The 22673-nt window shown below is 45.0% G+C and overlaps 1 protein-coding gene across 3 annotated transcripts in view; it reads right to left on the bottom strand.

Moving 5' to 3' along the window:
- Positions 1-1554: 1554 nt before the first annotated feature.
- The window catches only part of SLC7A3 (solute carrier family 7 member 3), a 59861-nt gene continuing 38742 nt past the window's right edge, over positions 1555-22673 (bottom strand). For all 3 annotated transcript variants that reach the window (XM_067471623.1, XM_067471622.1, XM_067471624.1), the window contains exons 4-12: positions 20641-20821; positions 17517-17629; positions 14875-15097; positions 14539-14678; positions 14354-14456; positions 11396-11604; positions 10008-10174; positions 6173-6281; positions 1555-6014 (exon numbers count right to left, since the gene is read on the bottom strand). In XM_067471623.1, the coding sequence (XP_067327724.1) occupies positions 5884-6014; positions 6173-6281; positions 10008-10174; positions 11396-11604; positions 14354-14456; positions 14539-14678; positions 14875-15097; positions 17517-17629; positions 20641-20821 (1376 nt within the window). In that variant the 3' untranslated portion in view covers positions 1555-5883. The remainder of the gene's footprint in view (positions 6015-6172; positions 6282-10007; positions 10175-11395; positions 11605-14353; positions 14457-14538; positions 14679-14874; positions 15098-17516; positions 17630-20640; positions 20822-22673) is intronic.

Genomic DNA, 22673 nt, shown 5'->3' with positions numbered 1-22673 from the left:
TGTGTATTCACATGTTTTATGTAATCATGATGTTGCTATTGTTCGTGTTTTCGGTTTTTCTTTATTGTAATTGTTGTTCATGCTTGGCCTCATGTAAGCCGCTCCGAGTCCCCATTGGTGAGATGGTGACGGGGTATAAAAAAGATTATTATCGTTATTATTATTATTATTATTATTATTATTATTTATTATGCAGAGCCAGTCTGGACCTTATGGAAAGTGTAGTGCTCTGATGAGGAAGTGTAGTGTTGGATTAGGGGACTTGAGAGCCACAAAAACTTAACCTTGGGTTAGTCACATTCTCTCATCCTCATCCTCTGGATGAGGATGAACAAGCTGAAGATCAATCCCAACAAGACAAACGTCCTCCTGGTCGATAGTAAACCGGATCGGGGTATAGGGTGGCAACCTGTGTTGGACGGGGTTACACTCCCCCTGAAGTCCCAGGTCCGCAGTTTGGGTGTCCTCTTGGATTCATCACTTATGCTTGAGGCTCAGGCGTTAGCGGTGGCCAGGAGGGCTTTTGCACAATTGAGACTCGTGCGCCAACTGCGACCATACCTCGTAAAGGCTGATCTGGCCGGGGTGGTCCATGCCTTGGTCACCTCTAGATTGGACTACTGTAATACGCTCTATGTGGGGCTGCCCTTGAAAACGGCTCGGAAATTCCAACTGGTCCAACGGGCGGCGGCCAGGTTGTTAACTGGTGCTCCTTACAGAGAGAGAGGTCAACCCTCCTATTTAAGGAGCTCCATTAGCTGCCATTCATTTTCCGGTCCCAATTCAAGGTGCAGGTGCTCACCTACAAAGCCCTAAACAGTTTGGGACCTGCCTACCTGTGTGACCGCATCTCCGTATATGAACCCACACGATCCCTCCATTCATCTGGAAAGACCCTGCTCATGATCCCACCTGCGTCACAGGTGCGTTTGGTGGGGACGAGGGACAGGGCCTTCTCTGTGGTAGCCCCCGACTCTGGAACACTCTCCCCAAGGACATTAGACTGGCACCCATGTTGGCAGTCTTTAGGAAGAGCTTGAAGACCTGCCTGTTCCAGTGTGCCTTTCCAGAATAGGAAACTCCAAGCATCATGTCCCAAACGCATTTTATTAGAGATTTAAGATTGCCTGCACATTGCACTTACCCTAAAATCCTTACATTTCATGTCCAGCACTTTTAATTTTATTCATTACATTTGGCCCGGCCCTTAGTTTTTAAATGTGTCATGATGTTATTGTTTTAATGTTTTACTGTTATTGCTTTAATGTTTATTGGTTTGCTTTATGAGTTTTATTGTTGTATTTGTTATGCTGTTGTTTTATTGAGGGTCTTGGCCTTTGTAAGCTGCACCGAGTCCTTCGGGAGATGTTAGCGGGGTACAAATAAAGTTAATAATAATAATAAGTAATAAACAATAATTATAAAGGCAATGGGATTTGCCAATTAAACTCCATAAATCAGGGCCAGCCTGAAAGCATGTGATACGTCTGTTCCCATCCCTCCCCACTAAACCCTCTGGCACAGTTTTGCACACAAATCCCACTGCAACCCCAGTGTAACAATACTTTTTTATTTGGTCCCACAAATTGAACAAGATGCCACATTCAAGTTACAGATAACTCTTATTCACATATGGATGTTCACATTGGAAACAGCGACATTCTACAAGAAGTCCACCCCCACAGCTTGGAGCTCCAGGGTTTTCAAAGTCCCCCAACCCTCCTTTCCATCCACGAAAGATCAAATGCTTCGAACAGTATGGAGTTTTTGCCTTCTGCCTGTGTCTCGAAGCATCTTGTGACTGACTTATGCATTGTGTCACAAGACTAGGCCAGAGCTTGGTTAAGAGGCTTTGAAAGATTTCTGTGCGAGGAAGGGGTTTGGCACTGGTCCAACTTTGAGAGAGCCTTGCCACGGGACTCTCTTTGGAGTGTGTCTGCATGTAAACGTTATTTGGCTTTGCTTGGAAGCCCCAAAATGATTTCTCCTTTGGCGGCTAACTCTGTTTGGGAAAAGTCAGGTCGTGCTAGTATCTCTCTTCTCACTAGATGCTTTAAAAAGTAGGTGTGTCTGCTTAACATTTTAGTCTTCACACAACTCTGTATTTTGAATTCAACACAGTCCATAAAAAAGCGAGAGCGGAGCAATTCGGGGGGAAAAAACTTTGCATTTCGGAAGGTTATTTTTTTCCCAACCTCGGAAAATGTGTGGGAGAAAGCATTTTGCCTTTCATAAAACATCCTCCACCTCAAGACTGGAGCCAGTGGTTCTTTATTAACTTAATCTACTGTCTGTTCTGTCGGAACTGATTTACCGCAGATAAGGATCTGGCAGCCATGCCGTCATTGTGCTTAGGGCGCTGGCCAAGTGGATGAGCCTGTAAGATTCCTATGGCTCCAGTTATTGGTAATCTGATGAAATACTCAAGGGATGCCATCTTAAATTTATTATTGCCCACATTTCTCTTTTCTGCCCAGCAGCATGAGACTCGTTTTGGGAGTCACTTTCTCTAGAAGTTCATCAGGTATCATTACTATAGGAACTGTCTTACAATAGCAGCCATCTTGTAAAAGCTGTCCCTATCTATCTATCTATCTATCTATCTATCTATCTACTAGCCGTCCCCTGCCACACGTTGCTGTGGCCCACATAGGGGTTCTGTGTGGGAGGTTTGGCCCAATTCTATCGTTGGTGGGGTTCAGAATGCTCTTTGACTGTAGGTGAACTATAAATCCCAGCAATTACAACTCCCAAATGTCAAGATTCTATTTTCCCCAAACTCCACCAGTTTTCACATTTGGGCATATGGAGTATTTGTGCCAAGTTTGGTGCAGATCCATCATTGTTTGAGTCCACAGTGCTCTCTGGATGTAGGTGAACTACAACTCCAAAACTCAAGGATGATGCCCAGCAAACCCTTCCAGTATTTTCTGCTGGCCATGGGAGTTCTGTGTGCCAAGTTTGGTTCAATACCATCATTGGTGGAGTTCAGAATGCTCTTTGATTGTAGGTTAACTATAAATCCCAGCAACTACAACTCCAAAATGACAAATTCAACCCCAACCCCAACCCCACCAATATTTGTGTCAAGTTTGGTTCAGATCTATCATGAGTCCATAGTGCTCTCTGGATGTATGTGAACTACAACTCCAAAACTCAAGTACGATGCTCAGCAAATCCTTCCAGTATTTTCTGTTGGCCATAGGAGTTCTGTGTGCCAAGTTTGGTTCAATTTCATTGTTTGTAGAGTTCAGAATACTCTTTGAACTCAAATGACAAAATGAACCCAAATGACAAAATCAATCCCTTCCAACCTCAGCTGTATTTAAATTTGGGCGTATGGAGTATTTGTGCCAAATTTGGTCCAGTCAATGAAAATACATCCTGCATATTGGATATTTACAATTCATAACAGTAGCAAAATTACAGTTACAAAGTAGCAACTAAAATAATGTTATGTTTGGGGGGTCACCACAACATGAGGAACTGTATTAAGGGGTCACGGCATTAGGAAGGTTGAGAACCACTGCTTTAGAGGCTATTTCTTTCTGGAAAAGCAAAGAGGGGAGGTGATTGGCTCAAACCAAAAACATCCCCACCCAGGATCTGTTCTTAGAGGGCATCCCTTTGCAAGTGTGATGAAGAAAGACTTCTGCCTTAACTGGTATTGGAAAGAAGCGGGCCCCACAAACACCTCTTTGCCAATATCATAATTTCCTCATTTGCTCTCAGTTTTTTTATTAGCTGCCAGAATAGGACCGCTCCGTAACAGAGTATAATCTGCATGCCCAAACCAAGGCAAGTTTACATTGAAAATTTTCAACCTTAAAGCTCGCTTCCACCTTCCTCTGTGAACGCATGTCTCCAAAAAACTGTATCGGGAGACAAAATGTTGGAAAGAGGCTGTGACTGGAATAGGAGCTCCACAGTCCAAACAGATTTGGGACTTCTGTTCTGGGCAAAGAAGCCGTACAGCTCTGCAAAGCAGGTCACCAAAGTATGGCACCCACAAAGCATGGCACCCACATCTATCGCTCCAGATGTCCTTCTGTTTTGGTGGCTGTGTATTATAGCTGCTCATATGCAAAAAAAAGAGGGATCTAAGAATGTGTTTGACCTATAGTGGTGCCACAAGAAGTTGTCCCCTTCTAGAGAATGAAGCATTAGCCCCTTTTGCATGTGACAACATACCCCAGGAACATGATTTCTGCATCAGGGATAGCTGCCAACCAGTGCAACGCTTTGCAACGGTGATAGTTTGTATGGGAAGGCATCTGCACCACAATGTTTCCCGGTTCATACAACTGTCATGGCTATGCCCTACAGAACTTGGATTTTAGTGGGCTACTGTGCGTTTTTCGCGTTGTATGGCCATGTTCCAGAAGCATTCTCTCCCGACGTTTCACCCACATCTATGGCAGGCATCCTGCTTCTGGAACATGGCCATACAACGCGAAAAACACACCGCAACCCAGTGATTACGGCCATGAAAGCCTTCGACAACACTCAAACGACAATAACCATGTTCTGCTGCTACACTGTAGGCTTTTGTGTTGTATGACCATGTTCCAGAGGCATTCTCTCCTGACGTTTCATCCACATCTATGGCAGGCATCCTCAGGATGCCTGCCATAGATGTGGGTGAAACGTCAGGAGAGAATGCTTCTGGAACATGGTCATACAATGCGAAAAAACACACCGCAACCCAGTAATTACGGTCATGAAAGCCTTTGACAACATTCAAAGAACAATAACCATGTTCTGTCGCTACACTGTAAGCTACATACAACTGATTTAAGATTTCAAGGCCACTGAATATTCAATTTTAATCATTTATGTCTTCAGTTTAAAGCACCACAACCCATATTGTCCTTTAAAAATACTGAATCTGTAATTAATCGACTTGTTAGCAAGACGTGATGCTTTCAGAGCTTTGCCCTGATTGAATCTGCATTAGAAACTAGCTTGGAACTGTAACCAGCCGCTGTCCCCAGCTTCACATTGGACTTAACTACCAAACTGGGGTTTGCCCCATCCCTGAACTAATTCTGTAGAGCAGTGGTTCTCAACCTGTGGGTTCCCAGATGTTTTGGCCTTCAACTCCCAGAAATCCTAACAGCTGGTAAACTGGCTGGGATTTCTGGGAGTTGTAGGCCAAAACACCTGGGGACCCACAGGTTGAGAAGCATTGCTGTAGAGCTTACTGGAGGTTGTGGCATTAGCTCACACTGAGGATCCAATGGGTTTTCTGGGAACTAAACTGTCAACAGACAAAAGGAATGAGTTCGACATACCAAAATATATCTTTTTTTTCCTTTTCTTTCCTTCCTTTAAAAAAAGGTCCTTTGGAGTGGTAACTGTACAAAACACATAATGTTTCTCACAACAATATACAAACAATATTTTTAAAAAGGAAAACAAACAACAAAAAAGGCTTATAGCCCCACAGTTTTGAGATCCAGTTTTGGACAGATATCTGACACATCCATGTACGTCTTAAGACACAAGAAAGGCAACTTCTGGCCAAACAATAAATACAGACATTGGGCTGTTTGGGCAGCTTAGCTGCTTGGTGTTGGCTCCCCGCAGGAAGGCCTTGGGAATGGGATTATGCGCCTAGGGTCAGCCCTGCATTGGTTTTCTGAGCCTTGCCAGCAGGGTAAAGGCTGGGCCCTTGAGTCTGGCCCACCTCCTGCTCTGTGTTGGCATTAGTGGCTTCCCTTGCAGGGCGATCCTGGCTGCAAGTTTACCGTACCTTGCTGGAGGGACTATATAACCCTGCCCAGGATTCTGGTATTGATACGAGGAGCAAAGGAAGAGGTGACAAGACAAGAACTCAAGGGCACCCACAGTGAGCGCAAAGGAAGATTCCCCTTCTCTTCCTCATATCTCTCTGTCCTGGCTCAAGTCAGAATTGGCACTATTCAGAGGTTTGGTGACAGCGGCAGAATACTGTCGGGCAGCCTCTCCTTCCTGGCTGTGCTGGATCCCATAGCCAAAATAGATGGCGAAGCCTGGAAAGAAAATGGGGGAGGGCTTGTGGTCACAACATCATCAGCAGCCTCTTGTTCCCTTCTTTCAAGACCCACCAATTCACCCAAGCAATGGCTGCAGCATCCCAGACACAGCTTCCAAACTGGGACCTGGAGCACAGCTACAGTGTTGATCTTACCGATGGCCATCCAGACAGCAAATCGCACCCACGTTCCTGCGTCCAGCTGCATCATGAGATAGACATTCACCAAGATACTGAAAAGTGGGAGCAGGGGCAAGCCAGGCACCTGGAGAGGGAGAATCACACAACATAGCACTGTTTGTTAGTCCAATACCTGCAGGAAGAATCCTTGAGAGGCAGTGTCAGTTTTCCAAGTTTCAAACATGGAGAGTCCACTATCTTCCAACAATTCTTGCTATCAGGAAACTTTTCCTAATACTTAGGTTGAGCAGTGGAAACCAAGCTTGCTCTGCATGAGAGTCCTAAGAGATGGCTTCCCAATCTCCTCTTCAAGAAAGTTAGGCAAATATGCCAGCAGTTTTTAGTTCAAAAGAAACTGCTCCCCTCCAGAAGAACAGTGGACATGATACAATAATCTATATAAATAAAAATGTAATGTTCATTTGTGGTATTCACAGAACTCAAAAACCCCAGGATGAATTGGCAACAAATTTGGACACGATACACCTAACAACCCAATGTATGTTCTCCACTCAAATAACCCATGAAAACAAAAAGCAGAAAGGACTTCTAAACTGCATGTCCACAAAGGAGAAACTGCATGTCTACAAAGAGAACCATGGCCATGCCCCCTCCTCCCTCGCTAGCAGAAGCAGCAGCCTTTTTCCTCTCGACTGTCCCCCCCCCCCCCCCCGCCCCTTTCATCGCCTCCTCTTCCTCCAAGATGCCCCGGTAGAAGCAGGAGGGAGGGAAGAGGGGAGAGAGACTGTTCCCTTCTTTGCCAACTCTTTCTTCCCTCCCTTATCTGCTTGGCTGTCTCCAGCAACACGAGCACACATTTAACACTCTCTCCTATTAACATCCAGACTGGGAGGTAGTTGCTTCTGCCACACTCCACTCCTTCTCTCCCTCACTCCCTTCCCTTCTTTCCTCCCTCCCTTTCTTTCCTTTTCTTCCTTCCTTCCCTTCCTTTCCTTCTAAGGAAGGTGCATCAAGCCAACCCTGACCATGACCACAATCCACCTGGTAGAAGAACATGCAGATCAAGAATAGATCTCCACAGCCACCTACGTATCTGCCACCAAGACACTACACTTAGAGGACCATCATTCTTGGGCTACAAGGGATCGCCTAAGTAAATAAGTGTTGCACACCAAGGCCGCGGAAGGCACCTTTGAACCCGCAAACACACCAATGTTCTTTAATAAACAAAGAAGTTTATTGAAGATTAAAATAGCAATTGTCAAAAAGGTAAAAAGCATTCAAATAGGAAATAGGAAAATGTCAATAAAACAATCCATAAAGCAATGCAATGATATCCAGGCAAAATCCAAGTCAGGAAACAGAATAGTCCCAAAATTCAAATGACTTAAGTCTACAGGAAAATAGTCTTTCAGTCCAAAAGTTTTGTTGCACCTCAGAATAGATTCACCTTGCTAAAATCACCAGAACTGCACACAGACTGAAGTTTTTGTAGTTTATTAAAAAGTAAAGATGAAAAGTTTAAAAAGCAAAAAATGTTCCAAAGATCAATAAAATATAGCACTGTAAAGCAGAATTCCAAATGGCACCAACAAAACAAAGTCCCATGAGAACCTGACAAAATCCCAAGACCATGGACACAGGAAAACGAGCACAAGCTGCTTGGCTAAGCAAGAAGTTGCTCTGACAAAAGTTTGTTTTCAAACACACTGCTTAATACCCTTTGCAATACATGAAAGCATTTCTTTGGCCTCTGACTTCCTTCTTGTTGGCTATTCTCACACTCCTTCGAACTCTGAATTCCAAGAAAGAAGAAGACCGTCGTACCCATAATGGAGAAGACAGAGAGACATCGAGTCTTGGGCAAGAAGAGAAAGCTTGGACCTGGAGATCCTGGAAGCATACATTTCTAGTAGTGACCAGCCCTCGGGTCATCTACATGTTCTTTCTTATTCCTCACCCTTCTCCCCCCTTCCCATCTTTTTTCTTTTTCTTTCTTTCTCTATTTTGTCTCTTCTCCTTCCTCTTTTCTCCCCCCTTCCTCGTTCTTTCCCCACCTGTTTTTCAACACTTTGCCTATTTCCACATTGTTCCCCCACTTTTGATGTATATTGACTCATTTTATCATAAATTATAATCTTAATCTTTTGCACTTCTTTCCTATCTTGCTCCGTTCTCGGGAGCACATTATTCTAAATAAAAACAATTTTTTTAAAAATATATCACACTTTTAACCATTACATGTAGCCCGCCCATTGTAATTCTGATTGTGCCTATTGTTTTTTATATTGTTATGTTTTCACATGCTCTATGTAATTATGTTGTTGTTGTTTATTGTTTGCATTTTCGGTTTTATTTTATTGTAATTTGTTGTTTGGGCTTGGCCTCATGTAAGCTGCTCCGAGTCCCCATTGGGGAGATGGTGGCAGGGTATGAATAAAGATTATTATTATTATTAGAATCATAGAATCATAGAATCAAAGAGTTGGAAGAGACCTCATGGGCCATCCAGTCCAACCCCCTGCTGCCAAGAAGCAGGAATATTGCATTCAAATCACCCCTGACAGATGGCCATCCAGCCTCTGTTTAAAAGCTTCCAAAGTAGGAGTCTCCACCACACTCCGGGGCAGAGAGTTCCACTGCTGAACGGCTCTCACAGTCAGGAAGTTCTTCCTAATGTTCAGATGGAATCTCCTCTCTTGTAGTTTGAAGCCATTGTTCCGCGTCCTAGTCTCCAAGGAAGCAGAAAACAAGCTTGCTCCCTCCTCCCTGTGGCTTCCTCTCACATATTTATACATGGCTATCATATCTCCTCTCAGCCTTCTCTTCTTCAGGCTAAACATGCCCAGTTCCCCAAGCCGCTCCTCATAGGGCTTGTTCTCCAGACCCTTGATCATTTTAGTCGCCCTCCTCTGGACACATTCCAGCTTGTCAATATTATTATTGTTATTATTATTATTATTATTATTATTATTATTATTATTATTTCCCTGCTGTGGGAAACTGAACTTGCACACCCTGTTCCTCACTGTCTACAACAGGAACATTTTGAACCTGATTGTGAACCTGAATCCCATCATCCCTGTCAGGGTCATCCCGAGACCCCATCTGAGTCACAACACTATCAGTCTGTGTCTGTGGTTCCAGCTGAGTCACAACAGATATGAAGCAAGATTATACATGAATCTCAGCATGAACAAGAAGGCATGGAGCAGGCATGAAAAGTAAATGTTGGACTCACTGAAGAGTATAGATTCACAGCCCCCATAATTATTCAGAAAGCCATAGCAAAAGCATTCAGTTTCCCTTGGGAAACCTCTCCCAGACCCCTTTTTTTCTTTCAATCTTGCTGAGTGCCTCCTCTCTAAATCCAGGTGGCGATCCTGATACATTTATCTTTTGCAATCAAAGATTGCCTCCTCTGGTTTGCTCATTAGTACATTCCTTTCACTATCTCTATCTAACTTTGACTGTTCGGCCTCGGCTACTTTCTCGGACTATTTTTGCCTTGTGAACCAACGATCCCAGAATCCTCAGTTTCACTCTGGCTAACTGTAATTTCTTGGACTTTATCTGCATTCATAAACCTCTGAGAATCAACAGAAACCTGATAATTTAAGTCAGACATGGGAACCTCAGAAGTGCCACGATCATCCTCCTTTGAGTCCTGTGGCAAAGAGACAATCACAGGCTGAACCCCTACAGTAAGTTCAAAGCTATAACTGCTGACATCTCATTTCAGTCCACCATACCTCTGGCAAAAGGGTGGGATCCCAGACTGCATCCCTTTGGCTTTGTCCCACACAATCCCTTCAAAGACCAGCTTGTCCAAAGAGATGCCCCCCTTTACCTTGAAAGTGAGCTCTGCCTTACTCTCCGGCTGCCTCCAGATGACAATGGTGAAAAAAAGGGAAACGATGAGAAGAATCACGCAGGCGACGATGCAGCCGATGTCGCCTTCCAAGAGAGCCAACCCTTTTTGTGCTAGAATGCCACACAGGGCAGTGATCATGATCGCTGCAAGGGAAAAGGGTAAAAAAAATAATAAGTTGAAGCCAATTTAAACAGTTGAAATCAGTTTGGTACAATCCTTCAAACCCTGCCCTTAGCTTTGATAATCAGCCATGTTTGAAGTTGGTGCTGGAAAGAAGCTGGAAAGACACCAAATTGGGAGGGAGAGCCAATACTCCAGAGGACAGGAGCAGGATTCAAAACGATCTTGACAGATTAGAGAGATGATTGGCCAAAACGAACAAAATGAAGTTCAACAGGGACAAATGCAAGATACTCCACTTTGGCAGGAAAAACGAAATGCAAAGATACAGAATGGGGGACAAGGCCTGGCTCGAGAGCAGTACGTGTGAAAAAGACATTGGAGTCCTCGTGGACAACAAGTTAAACATGAGTCAACAATGTGATGTGGCGGCAAAAAAAGCCAATGAGATTTTGGCCTGCATCAATAGGAGTCTAGTGTCTAGATCTAGGGAAGTCATGCTCCCCCTCTATTCCTCCTTGGCTAGACCACACTTGGAATATTGTGTCCAATTCTGGGCACCACAATTCAAGAGAGATATTGACAAGCTGGAATGTGTCCAGAGGAGGGCGACTAAAATGATCAAGGGTCTGGAGAACAAGCCCTATGAGAAGCGGCTTAAGGAGCTGGGCATGTTTAGCCTGAAGAACAGAAAGCTGAGAGGAGATATGATAGCCAGCCGTGTATAAATATGTGAGAGGAAGCCACAGGGAGGAGGGAGCAAGCTTGTTTTCTGCTGCCCTGGAGACTTGGATGCGGAACAATGGCTTCAAACTACAAGAAAGGAGATTCTATCTGAACATGAGGAAGAACTCCCTGACTGTGAGAATGTTCAGCAGTGGAACTCTCTGTCCCGGAGTGTGGTGGAGGCTCCTTCTTTGGAAGCTTTTAAACAGAGGCTGGATGGCCATCTGTCAGGGGTGCTTTGAATGCAATATTCCTGCTTCTCGGCAGGGGGTTGGACTGGATGGCCCATGAGGTCTCTTCTAACTCTAGGATTCTAATGTCAGTAGCAATCAAGCAATTCAGTGAGAGGCACTCCTTCCCCAAAAAGTTGTCTTTCACTCACAGAAGCCTCTATTTGAAATAAAATGGGATGCAACCTCTTTGCCTTCGCTTATGAACCTGGAAGTGAACAGCCACAGGAAGCAAATTCTGAGGGTTGAGCGTGTTCTCAGCTTGTCTCACTGTCACTTGGTACTTACAAATGATGGTGCTGCTGATGTAAACGATGCGCCCTGAGAGGTGCGTTGGGCTGTCTACTTCGGGGCAGAAAAGGGACCTCCAGGTGATCTTCTTCAAGACAGTTTGGCTGTCGCCGGCTGGACGGTTCATGCTGACCTTCTCTTCTTCACTTCCATTCACCTCCAGCATCTCCAGATCCCTGGAGTTGGTGATCATCTCAGGCTGGTATCTGCCAGAGGAGCCACAGAGTCAAAGCAAGAACATGGGAAGCCACTGTCTATGACGTCTAGCTCTCTCTCAGAGGTCATTACAGAAGTCTCCTGGCAGCTCCTGACTGTAGCTCTCAGTGATTTCATGCAAGATTCTTCCTGAACCTTATCCGGAAATGCATTTTCTGAAGAAACACTTAGGCTTTCTTATACTTATGGATCATACTTCTTAAAACTTCAAGTGTTTCAACTGGATAGGTTTTTATTTGCATGGACAGAAGAACAGCCTGCCTCAGGGGAGCGTGCTTGCTCCATCAATGTTCAACATCTACACAAATGACCAGCCACTTCCAGAAGGGACAGAAAGTTTCATCTATGCTGACGATCATGCCATCACCGCTCAAGCAGGGAGCTTTGAGATGGTTGAACAGAAGCCCTGCAAAGCTTTAGGTCAGTGGTTCTCAACCTAGGGTCCCCAGATGTTTTTGGCCTACAACTCCCAGAAATCTTGGTCAGTTTACCAGCTGTTAGGATTTCTGGGAGTTGAAGGCCAAAAACATCTGGGGACCCCAGGTTGAGAACCACTGCTTTAGGTGCTCTTACTGCCTATTACAGGAAACCCAGCTGATTCCTAATCAATCTAAAACACAGACATGTGCTTTGCATCTTAAGAATAGGCAAGCATCCCGAGCTCTGAGGATTACCTGGGAAGGAATCCTACTGGAGTACTGCAGCACACCCAAATACCTGGGGATTACCCTGGACCATGCTCTGACCTACAAGAAGCACTGCTTGACTATCAAGCAAAAACAGTGCACTTGAAATATCATAGAAAGCTGACAGGCACAGCCTGGGGATCATAACCAGACACAGCGAAGACATCTGCTTGGCTACTCTGCAGCTGAATATGCATGCCCAGTGTGGAATACATCTCCCCATGCTAAAACAGTGGATGTGGCTCTTAATGAGACATGCCACATTATCACAGGATGTCTATGCCCCACACCGCTCGAGAAATTATACTATTTAGTTCAGGAGTCCTCAAACTAAGGCCCGAGGGCCGGATGTGGCCCTCCAAGGTCATTTACCCCGCCCTTGCTCAGAGTCAACCTAAATCTGAAACGACTTGAAAGCACATAACAACAACAATCCTATCTCATCAGCCAAAAGCAGACCCACATTTCCCATTGAAACACTAATAAGTTTATATTTGTTAACATTGTTCCTCATTTTAATTATTGTATTGTTTTAAAGTGTTTTTTACACTACAAATATAATATGTGCAGCGTGCACAGGAATTCATGTTTTATTTTTCAAATTATAATCCGTCCCTCCAACAGTTTGAGCAACTGTGACCTGGCCCTCAGCTTGAAAAGTTTGTGGACCCCTGGTTTAGTTGGTATTGCACTACTTGATATCCATCGGGAAGTAGCAGCCAATACTGAAAGGACCAAGGCAGTGACATCTATGGCCCATTCTCTGTTTGGATATCAGCCAGCATGCCAACGGTTTAAATCAAGAAACAGCTTCCTAAGATCTACAAAGATACTTGCAGGAATACCTCAGCAAGCGAGAACCCAATGGTGGCAGGTTAAAACCCAGCACCTTAATCAGTGGCTGATGAGAAACTCCCTCCTGGGCACACCAAAGAGTGGACCACCTGGAAGGCACTAACACATGATGTGCAGAGCTAACCATAAGAAATGGGGCTACAAAGTTGAGTCCACAACATGTCAGTGCAGAGAAGAGCAAACCACTGACCACCTACTAGAATGCAACCTGAGCCCTGCCACATGCAAAATGGAGGACCTTCTTATAGCAACACCAGAGGCACTCCAAGTGGCCAGATACTGGTCAAAGGACATTTAGCATAATGGCAAGTTTTTAAACTTCGTGTTTTTAAATACATGTTAACTGTATCCCTCAACTAATTTCCGACATCTATATAAATAAAAATGTAATGTTTGTTTGTGGGATTAACAGAAGTCAAAAGCCACTGGGGGAATTGACACCAAATTTGGACATGATACACTTAACAACCCAATGTATGTTCTTCACTCAAAAAAATTATTTTGTCATTTGAGAGTTGTAGTTCCTAGAATTTATAGTTCACCTACAATCAAAGAGCATTCTGAACTCAACCAATGATGGAATTGAATCAAACTTGGCACACAGGACTCCCATGACCAACAGAAAACGCTATAAAGGTTTGGTGAGCATTGATGTTGAGTTTGGGAGTTGTAGTTCACCTCCATCCAGAGAACACCGTGGACACAAAAAATGATGTATGTGGACCAAACTCTACATGAATACTCAATATGCCCAAATCAGAACACTGGTGGAGTTTGGGGAAAATAGAATCTTGACATTTGGGAGTTGCAGTTCCTGGGATTTATAGTTCACCTAGAATCATGGAACATTCTGAACCCTACCAACGATAGAATTGGGCCAAACCTCCCACACAGAACCCCCATGACCACCAAAGTTAGCCACAGCAATGTGTGGCAGGGGACGGCTAGTGATAAATAAATATTTGCATGATATTGTGACCTTGTTGGAAGCCACTTTAGGTCATATATTGAGGGAAATAGTAGGGCATAAATTGAAGAACGTTTACAAAATAAATAAAGAGAAAGGCCATTCCCAACTAATGGCACTCTGAGGGAAGGAATCGTAGCCCTCGACTGAAGCCCAAACGGGACCAGACTGGGATCCGTAGGGGGCCAGATTTAGCTCTGAAGCCTGATCCTCCCCAGCTGAGAGACCTACCTGAGGATGAGCACGCAAACAGCCACGAGGGAGTATGCCAAGAGGGTACCGATGGACATGAGGTTGACCAGGTCCTTCAGCTCAAAGAGGAAAGCCATCAGGGCTGCAAGAGAATAAGTGCTGCGTGAGCCACCAGACAGGTTTGCTGGGAGAAGGTGAAGAGAGACCCACTAACACAACCATACCAGCTATGATGCCCGACACCACTGTAGCCACCAGAGGTGTCTTGGTCCGGCTGTGCACCCGGAAGAGGAACCGGAAGAGCAGTCCGTCCTCCGCCATGGCGTAGATCACACGCGGCATGGGAAACATGGAGCCCAGCAAGCTGCATTGGGCAGAAGACGTCAGAGACACAAAAGTCACAACTCGGGTGCACCTGAGAAGAACCTCAGAGGAGCATCTACTCCACTCAATACACACAGCATCCCCTTCCAAGCAGCTTTTTAAAAACAAGTTCAAAATATGGTGTTAGGGCTGGGTTTCTCCCCGTCAAAACCGTTCTTTTCCGCATTTCCCCTCACCTTGTGGAAAGGGCGCAGAGCGAGCCAATGGCAACCACATAGCGGGCCGGCTCCCAGCCCACCGACTTGAAGGCATCAGGCAGAGGGCTCTCCTTGTTCACCAGGACGTAGGGCACCATCAGGGTCAGGGAAGCCGAAACGCCAAAGTAGGCCACAAAGCAGATGAGGAGGGAGACGATGATGCCAATCGGGATGGACCTCTGCGGGTTCCGGGCTTCTTCACCTGGAGAAAGTGGGAGGATGGGGAGGATTCTCCAAACACTATTCCAGTGGAAAAGCTCACTTGCTCACTGTGGCCAAAGGACATAAAACTTTTAAAATAGGGAGGTGAGAATTGTGTGATTCTTGTCTTGACCCCACAAAACCTTCTCTAGAACCCCAACATCTAATAATCCCTAGAACAGATATGGGGAAACCCAGGCCCAGGGGCCAGATGCAAGCCCTTGGGATCTTTTCTCAAGCCCTCCTCTCTCTCACCATCTTATCCTTCCTTCTCTCTTTCCTTCTCCCTTCCCTCCTTCTTCCCTCCCTCTTTCTTCTACTCTTTCACCCTTCAGCCTTCCTTCCTCCTTCTCTCCCTTCCTTACCTCCCTCTTTCTCCCTCCCTCCTTCCTTCCCTTCCACACTTTCATCCTTCCTTCCTTCTCTCCCTCTTTCTCCCTCATTCCTTCCCTTTTGTATTTCCTTCCTTCTCTCTTTCCTCCTTCGCCTCCTTTTCTCCCCCCATTCCCTTCCATCCTTTTGTCCTTCCCTTCCTGCCATCCATCCATCCTTCCCTTCCATCCTTTTGTCCTTCTCTCTTTTCCTACCTTTTGTCTTTCCTTCCTTCTCTTTCCTTCCCTCTCTCTCCTACCATCCTTCTCTTCCACCCTTTCATCCTTCCTTCCCTCTTCCCTCCTCTCTCCCTTCTCCTTCATTCCCTTTTGTCTTTCCTTCCTTCTCTCTTTCATCCTTTCCTTCCCTTTCTCCCCCCCCCCCCCGTTCCCTTCCATCCTTTCATCCTTCCTTCCCTTTCTTTCCTCTTTCCCTTCCTGCCCTCCACCCATCCTTCCCTTCCCTCCTTTCGTCCTTCCCTCCTTTCCTACCTTTTGTCTTCCCTTCCTCCTCTCTTTCTTTCCTCCTTCCCTCCCTCTTTCACTTTCCATCCTTCCCTTCCACCCTTTTGTCCTTCCTTCCTTTGCTTTCCTTCCTCCTTCCCTTCCTTCCATCCATCCATCCTTCCTTTCCATCCTTTTGTACCTTTTGTCTTTCCTCCCTCCTCTCTTTCCTTCCTCCTTTCCTCCCTCTTTTGTTTTCTCTCTTTTGCTTTCCATCCTTCCCTTCCACCCTTACCTTCTTTCTTTCCTCCTTCCTTCCTTCCTTCCTTCCTTCCTTCCTTCCTTCCTTCCATCCTTCCATCCTTCCTTCCTTCCTTCCTTCCTTCCTTCCTTCCCTTCCATCCTTTTGTACCTTTTGTCTTTCCTTCCTCCTCTCTTTCCTTCCTTCTTCCCTCCCTCTTTTGCTTTCCATCCTTCCCTTCCACCCTTTCGTCCTTCCTTCCTTCGCTTTCCATACTTCGGTTCCACCCTTTCGTCCTTCCTTCTCTTTCCTTCCTCCTTCCCTTCCTTCCTTCCATCCATCCATCCTTCCCTTCCCTCCTTTCGTACCTTTTGTTTCCTTCCTCCTCTCTTTCCTTCTTCCTTCCCTCCTTCCCTCTTTCTCTTTCCATCCTTCCACCCTTTTGTCCTTCCTTCCTTCTTCCCTCCTCTCTCCCTTCTCCTTCCTTCCCTTTTGTCTTTCCTTCCTTCTCTCTTTCCTTTATCTTTCTCTTCTTTACATCCTTCTCTTCCTTCTTTTCATCCTTCCTTCTCTCTTCCCTCCCTCCTTCCCTCTCTCCTTCTTTCTCCTTCCATCATTCTCTTCTTTTCGTCCTTCGTTTCTTCTCTCTTTCTTTCTTTCCTTCCACCACCGGGCAGCCAGTCCATCTGGCAGAGAGTGCTAGCATGTGGCCCCCAAGTTAGAAAGTTTACCCCTGCTTGCCCTAGAAGCTACTTCTGGTTACCCAAACTATCATTTCCGAACACTGTGGTCATGCCACTATAGCCAAGCCTAGATAATAAAGAGTCCCTGGCCTTCTGTCTTGCAGAGTTCCAGTCCAGAGGCACAAGAGCAACACCAAGTCCTTCTTACATGCAAATGTATGCGCAGCAAGAAGCACACTTGCAAACTCTAGACTGCTCAGGCAGAGCGCATTTCTATGTATGAGAACTTTGCTATGCAAAAAAGCACAGCCCCCAGAGCTTCCAGATGAAGCAACCAGCCCTGGGGCTGAGTCTCACTGCTTGTGACTCATTTTCCAGAGAAGAAGCAGGAAATTTCTCCTAGGAAAGGAGTCCACATGGTACACGAAGCCAGCCAGGGGCCAGGACCGGGCAGGGACCCTGTGCAACTACATTGAGCAATGCTGCACGTGCGCATCTGCCGAGCATCCGCTTCCCCTAGAGCAGAATCACAGGACAAGTTTGGAAGGGAATCTGCCGTTTTCAGATGGTCAGAACAGGTTTGATCCTGCAACCTGAATACTTTTATGTCTGTTTGCTGCAAGCTCTGTGGTATACAGAGCTCACCCCAACAACCCCAGGAGGAAACTGTTGCTGCTTTACCTGTTGTGGCAATGCAGTCAAATCCAACAAAGGCGTAGAAGCATGTGGCTGCACCCGACAGGATCCCCTGGAAACCAAAGGGGAAAAAGCCACCTTCCCCAAAGAATCCCGGTCTGGAAAAGAAAGAAAGACACTTAGTAAGTCAGATGTTACAAACATCTGACTTACAAACGACTCACAGTTAAGAATGGGACTGAGACAACAGGAAGTGAGAGAAATCTACCCCTAGGAAGGGAAATGCACTCCTGGAAGAGTTATTATCATGGGAAAAGTGGTCTCCACTTAAGCTGTATCACTAATCCATGTTTCCACAACAAGCCAAATTTCCCAAAATCCAATTATTACAGGGACAGAAAGTGAGGTGAAATCTTCCAAACAGGGACACAGACAGCCAAACAAACAAACATCAAAGGTGGTGTGTGTGATTGTGACGATGTGTAACTTTTATTCTCATGTTTATGTGTTGTTTAGACAGTGGTTGATAGATGGTAAGTATGAAGGAATATATTTTGTTGGAGATGGTGGCTTGGCGTTAGCTGGGTTGCCATAGCAACTGGGGCGGAGCCAACTGCCTCTTCACAGGGCAGCTGTTTTGAAAGTCAGTCAGTAAGCCGGTGAGCTACTGGGAAGACTGAGTCTCTGGGTGGAGATTCAGGGAATGTGTCTGTAGCCAGTGTGCTATAGGGAAGACTGAATCTCTGGGTGGAGATTCAGGGAATTAATTGGTGACCAAAGGGGTTACAGAAAAGGACCCGGTAGTGATAAAACTACAGGGGGTTATTGATTCTGAGTTAAGAATCAAGGTTTGGCTGGGAGCCAATTCTGTTAATAAGCCTTTTAGCTTATTTGTTTTATTTAGGACAGTTGTCCAGAAGAGTTACATCTGCTTATAGAAACGTCTTGAAGTCTGTGCCTGAGATTACTCATGAAACCTTACTAATGTAACCAATCAAGATTTGTGCCTCTTGTGAAGAAACAGTTAAACATGTTATACTCCTGTTAAAATAAACTTGTTACTGTTTTCCTCAAGCCTTGCCTGATACAGTTTCTCTTAAGACAAACAGCCTGCATAAGAAGTAAAGTCAAGCCAGGGACAGTAAACGCTACGCTATCAAATGAATAAAGCCTTCTGTAATTAATAGTCCCTTTATAAAATAGCTCCTAAGCTGATATTGATCGTTGCCCGGCTTTCCTCACAGATTAGGTGGCAGTAAGCTTTAACCACACTCCTTCACAGTGATCCAAAGCTAATATGTGTGCATATATCTGTGTGTACGTTCCCGCCTAGGAATTTAAGATCTTCTGGGGAGGGGCCCTGCTCTTGGCCCCGCCCTTGTCACAAACGGGACTGGCGGGGACGAGGGACAGGGCTTTCTCGGTGGTAGCCCCTCGCCTGTGGAATTCACTCCCCGGGGAAATTAGATCATCGTCATCCCTCGTCTCTTTCAGAAAGAAATTAAAAACATGGATATGGGACCAGGCCTTTGGATAATCCGGCAGACTGACAATGGACAATGACGACTAAAGCTTTGGAAACGGACTATGATAAGCGGAATGAATCTATTAATTACGGACTTGGCAAAACGATGGCCACCAGGCTGGCTTTGTATTTTTATTGTATTAATGTAATGTTTAACTGTTATAATTTATTGTTACTATGTATTTTACTGTGTGAATTGTAGGCATCAACGTATCCCGGTTGGAAGCCACCCTGAGTCCCCCTTCAGGGGTTGAGAAGGGCGGGGTAGAAATACCTGAAATAAATAAATAAATAAATAAAATATATACATATACATAGAGTTACCGTCAGAAATATTAAATATTAACTAGGTTTTTTTTAATTACAAAAATGTGAGCCAAGCTAAAATGATCAAGGGTCTGGAGAACAAGCCCTATGAGGAGCGGCTTAAAGAGCTGGGCATGTTTAGCCTGAAGAAGACAAGGATGAGAGGAGATATGATAGCCATGTATAAATATGTGAGAGGAAGTCATAGGGAGGAGGGAGCAAGCTTGTTTTCTGCTGCCCTGGAGACTAGGATGCAGAACAATGGCTTCAAACTACAAGAGAGGAGATTCCATCTGAACATGAGGAAGAACTTCCTGACTGTGAGAGCCATTCAGCAGTGGAACTTTCTGCCCGAGTGTGGTGGAGGCTCCTTCTTTGGAAGCTTTTAAACAGAGGCTGGGTGGCCATCTGTCAGGGGTGATTTGAATGCAATATTCCTGCTTCTTGGCAGAATGGGGTTGGACTGGATGGCCCATGAGGTCTCTTCCAACTCTATGATTCTACGAAACTTGGAAAGCTGACACTGCCTCTCAAGGATTCTTCCGAAAAAGCCTTAAGACCTGGCTGTTCGAGAGGGCATTTAATTAAGTGCTAAGCAACAACATTACGGTAATGAGAACTGGAATGGTATAAGGAAGATGAGACTGGCTATGATTCTACTAAGAGACGAAGCGGATTTTTATGTAGTTTGTATTTGTCGTATAGTTATATGTTGTTGATACTGGCTTTGTAACTGTCTTTTTATGTGTACTGTACACCGCCATGAGTCGCCCATAAGGGCTGAGAATGGCGGTTAATAAGTGCATCAAATAAATAAATAAATAAATATTGGGCTAACAAACAGTGCTATGTTGTGTGATTCTCCCTCTCCAGCTTCAAACTTCTAAGTTTGGTCCAGATCTATCATTGAGTCCACAGTACTCTCTGGATATAGGTGAACTACAACTCCAAAACACAAGGTCAGTGCCCATTAAACCCTTCCAGTATTTTCTGTTGGGTGTTGGTGCCAATATACATCCTGTATATCAGATGTTTATATTACGATTCATAACAGTAGCAAAATTGCTGTTATGAAGTAGCAACAAAAATAATTTTATGGTTGGGGGTCACCACAACATGAGGAACCGTATTAAGTGGTTGCAGCATTAGGAAACTTAAGAACCACTGTAGTTTATTGTGGTTCAACGGAAACCTCTATATGCAACCATAACGCGTTCTATGCTCTGCCTTTCTCTGTCACTGTTCCCCTTTGACACTGGCAGATGGATGTGGAACTGCAGGCAACAAGAGAGCATGCTAGGCAGATGCCACCAGGCCTGCCCAGAAAAGACCCCTTACTTATTTCCAGGCTCTATGAATTGGTCAGTGCGGTTGTGGAAATCCTCCTCCGACAAGCTCCAGTTCTTGACGTCCCCCTTCACACAGCCAGCCACGATGACAAAACTGAGGACCAGCAAATTGATGGCTGTAAAGATTTTGTTCACCAGGGCAGATTCGCTGACGCCAAACGACAACAACCCTGCAAAGATGGACAGCATTTGTTTACATATTTTTTTCTCATTACATTTTTTATTATTTCCATAGTGTACCCATTATAACATGTAGGCGCAGCGGGTTAAACCACTGAGCTGCTGAACTTGCTGACCGAAAGGTCAGCAGTTCAAATCCAGGGAGCAGAGTGAGCTCCTGTTGTTAGCCCCAGCTTCTGCCAACCTAGCAGTTCGAAAACATGCAAAGATGAGTAGATCAATAGGTACCGTTTCTGCAGGAAGATAAGGGTGCTCATGCAATCATGCTGGCCACATGATCTTGGAGGTGTCTATGGACAACGCCGGCTCTTTGGCTTAGAAATGGAGATGAGCACCAACCCCCAGAGTTGGACACAACTGGACTTAATGTCAAGGGGAAACCTTTACGTTTACCCTTTTTTTTGTTTTTTTTGTCGTGTCAGGAGCGACTTGAGAAACTGCAAGTCGCTTCTGGTGTGAGAGAATTGGCTGTCTGCAAGGACGTTGCCCAGGGGACGCCCGGATGAATTGATGTTTTTATCATCCTTGTGGGAGGCTTCTCTCATGTCCCAGCATGAGGAGCTGGAGCTGATAGAAGGAGCTCATCCGCCTTTCCCCGGATTCGAACCTGCGACCTGTCAGTCTTCAGTCCTGCCGGCACAGGGGTTTATCCCCATGCGCCACTGGGGGCTCCTAGTACCCATAATAACATAACTATTGGTATATAAAGCAGTAGCAATTAACAGTAACAATTCACACCTAATAATAGCAAAATATATGCATCTAATTTGAAAGAAAACGTCCTAACCCTGTCAGGCTATAGATCCTGACAATATTTTGTCCTATCAAAGCTCTTTTCAAGCAATATTTATATATTACTAGCTGTCCCCTGCCACGCATTGCTGTGGCCTAGTCTGTTGATCTGGAAAATAAAGTAATGAGAAAGTGTTGGTTTGTAATATATGTAATGTGTTGATGATTGTGGGTAAACAGTATTTCTTGTTGTTTCTTTGTCTGTGTTGATGTGAAGATTGTCTGGTTTGCCTACTCTGGAACATGCAACATATAATTGTCCTTCTTTAGGAGTCCCTTTCAAATCTACGATAATATATCTGTCATATACATATATGCGTGTGTGCATCATAAATATCTATCTATATCTATGGCTAGATGGCTCTTTGTCAGGAAGGCTTTGATTATGTTTTCTTGCCCTGGTGAAGGGAGTTGGACTGGATGGCCTTAAGGAAGCATTTCTCAACCTGGGGGTTAGGACCCCTGGGGGGAGGGTCACAGGGGGTTTCAAAAGGGTCGCCAAAGACCACAGAAAACACAGTATATTCTATGTATTGTCGAAGCCTTTCATGACCGGAATCACTGGGTTGTAGGATTTTTCGGGCTCTATGACCATGTTCTAGAGGCATTTTCTCCTGACGTTTTGCCTGCATCTATGGCAAGCCTCTGAGGATGCTTGCCATAGATGCAGGCGAAACGTCAGGAGAAAATACCTCTAGAACATGGCCATATAGCCCGAAAAATCCTACAACAACACAGTATATTCTGTTGGTCATGGGAGTTCTGTATGGGAGGTTTGCCCCAATTCTATCGTTGATGGGGTTCAGAATGCTCTTTGATTGTAGGTGAACTATAAATCCCAGCAACTACACCTCCCAAATGTCAATTTGGTCAATTTCCCCCAAACTCCATTAGTGTTCATATTTGGGCATATTGCGTATTCGTGCCAAGTTTGGTCTAGATCCATCATTGTTTGAGTTCACAGAGCTCTCTGGATGTCGGTGAACTACAACTCCAAAACTCAAGGTCAATGCCCACCAAACCCTTCCAGTATTGTCTGTTGGTCATGGG

This window comes from Anolis sagrei, chromosome 10, assembly GCF_037176765.1.
Source record: "Anolis sagrei isolate rAnoSag1 chromosome 10, rAnoSag1.mat, whole genome shotgun sequence".
NCBI lineage: Eukaryota > Metazoa > Chordata > Lepidosauria > Squamata > Dactyloidae > Anolis > Anolis sagrei.
This window is presented reverse-complemented; position numbering and strand designations above follow the sequence as displayed.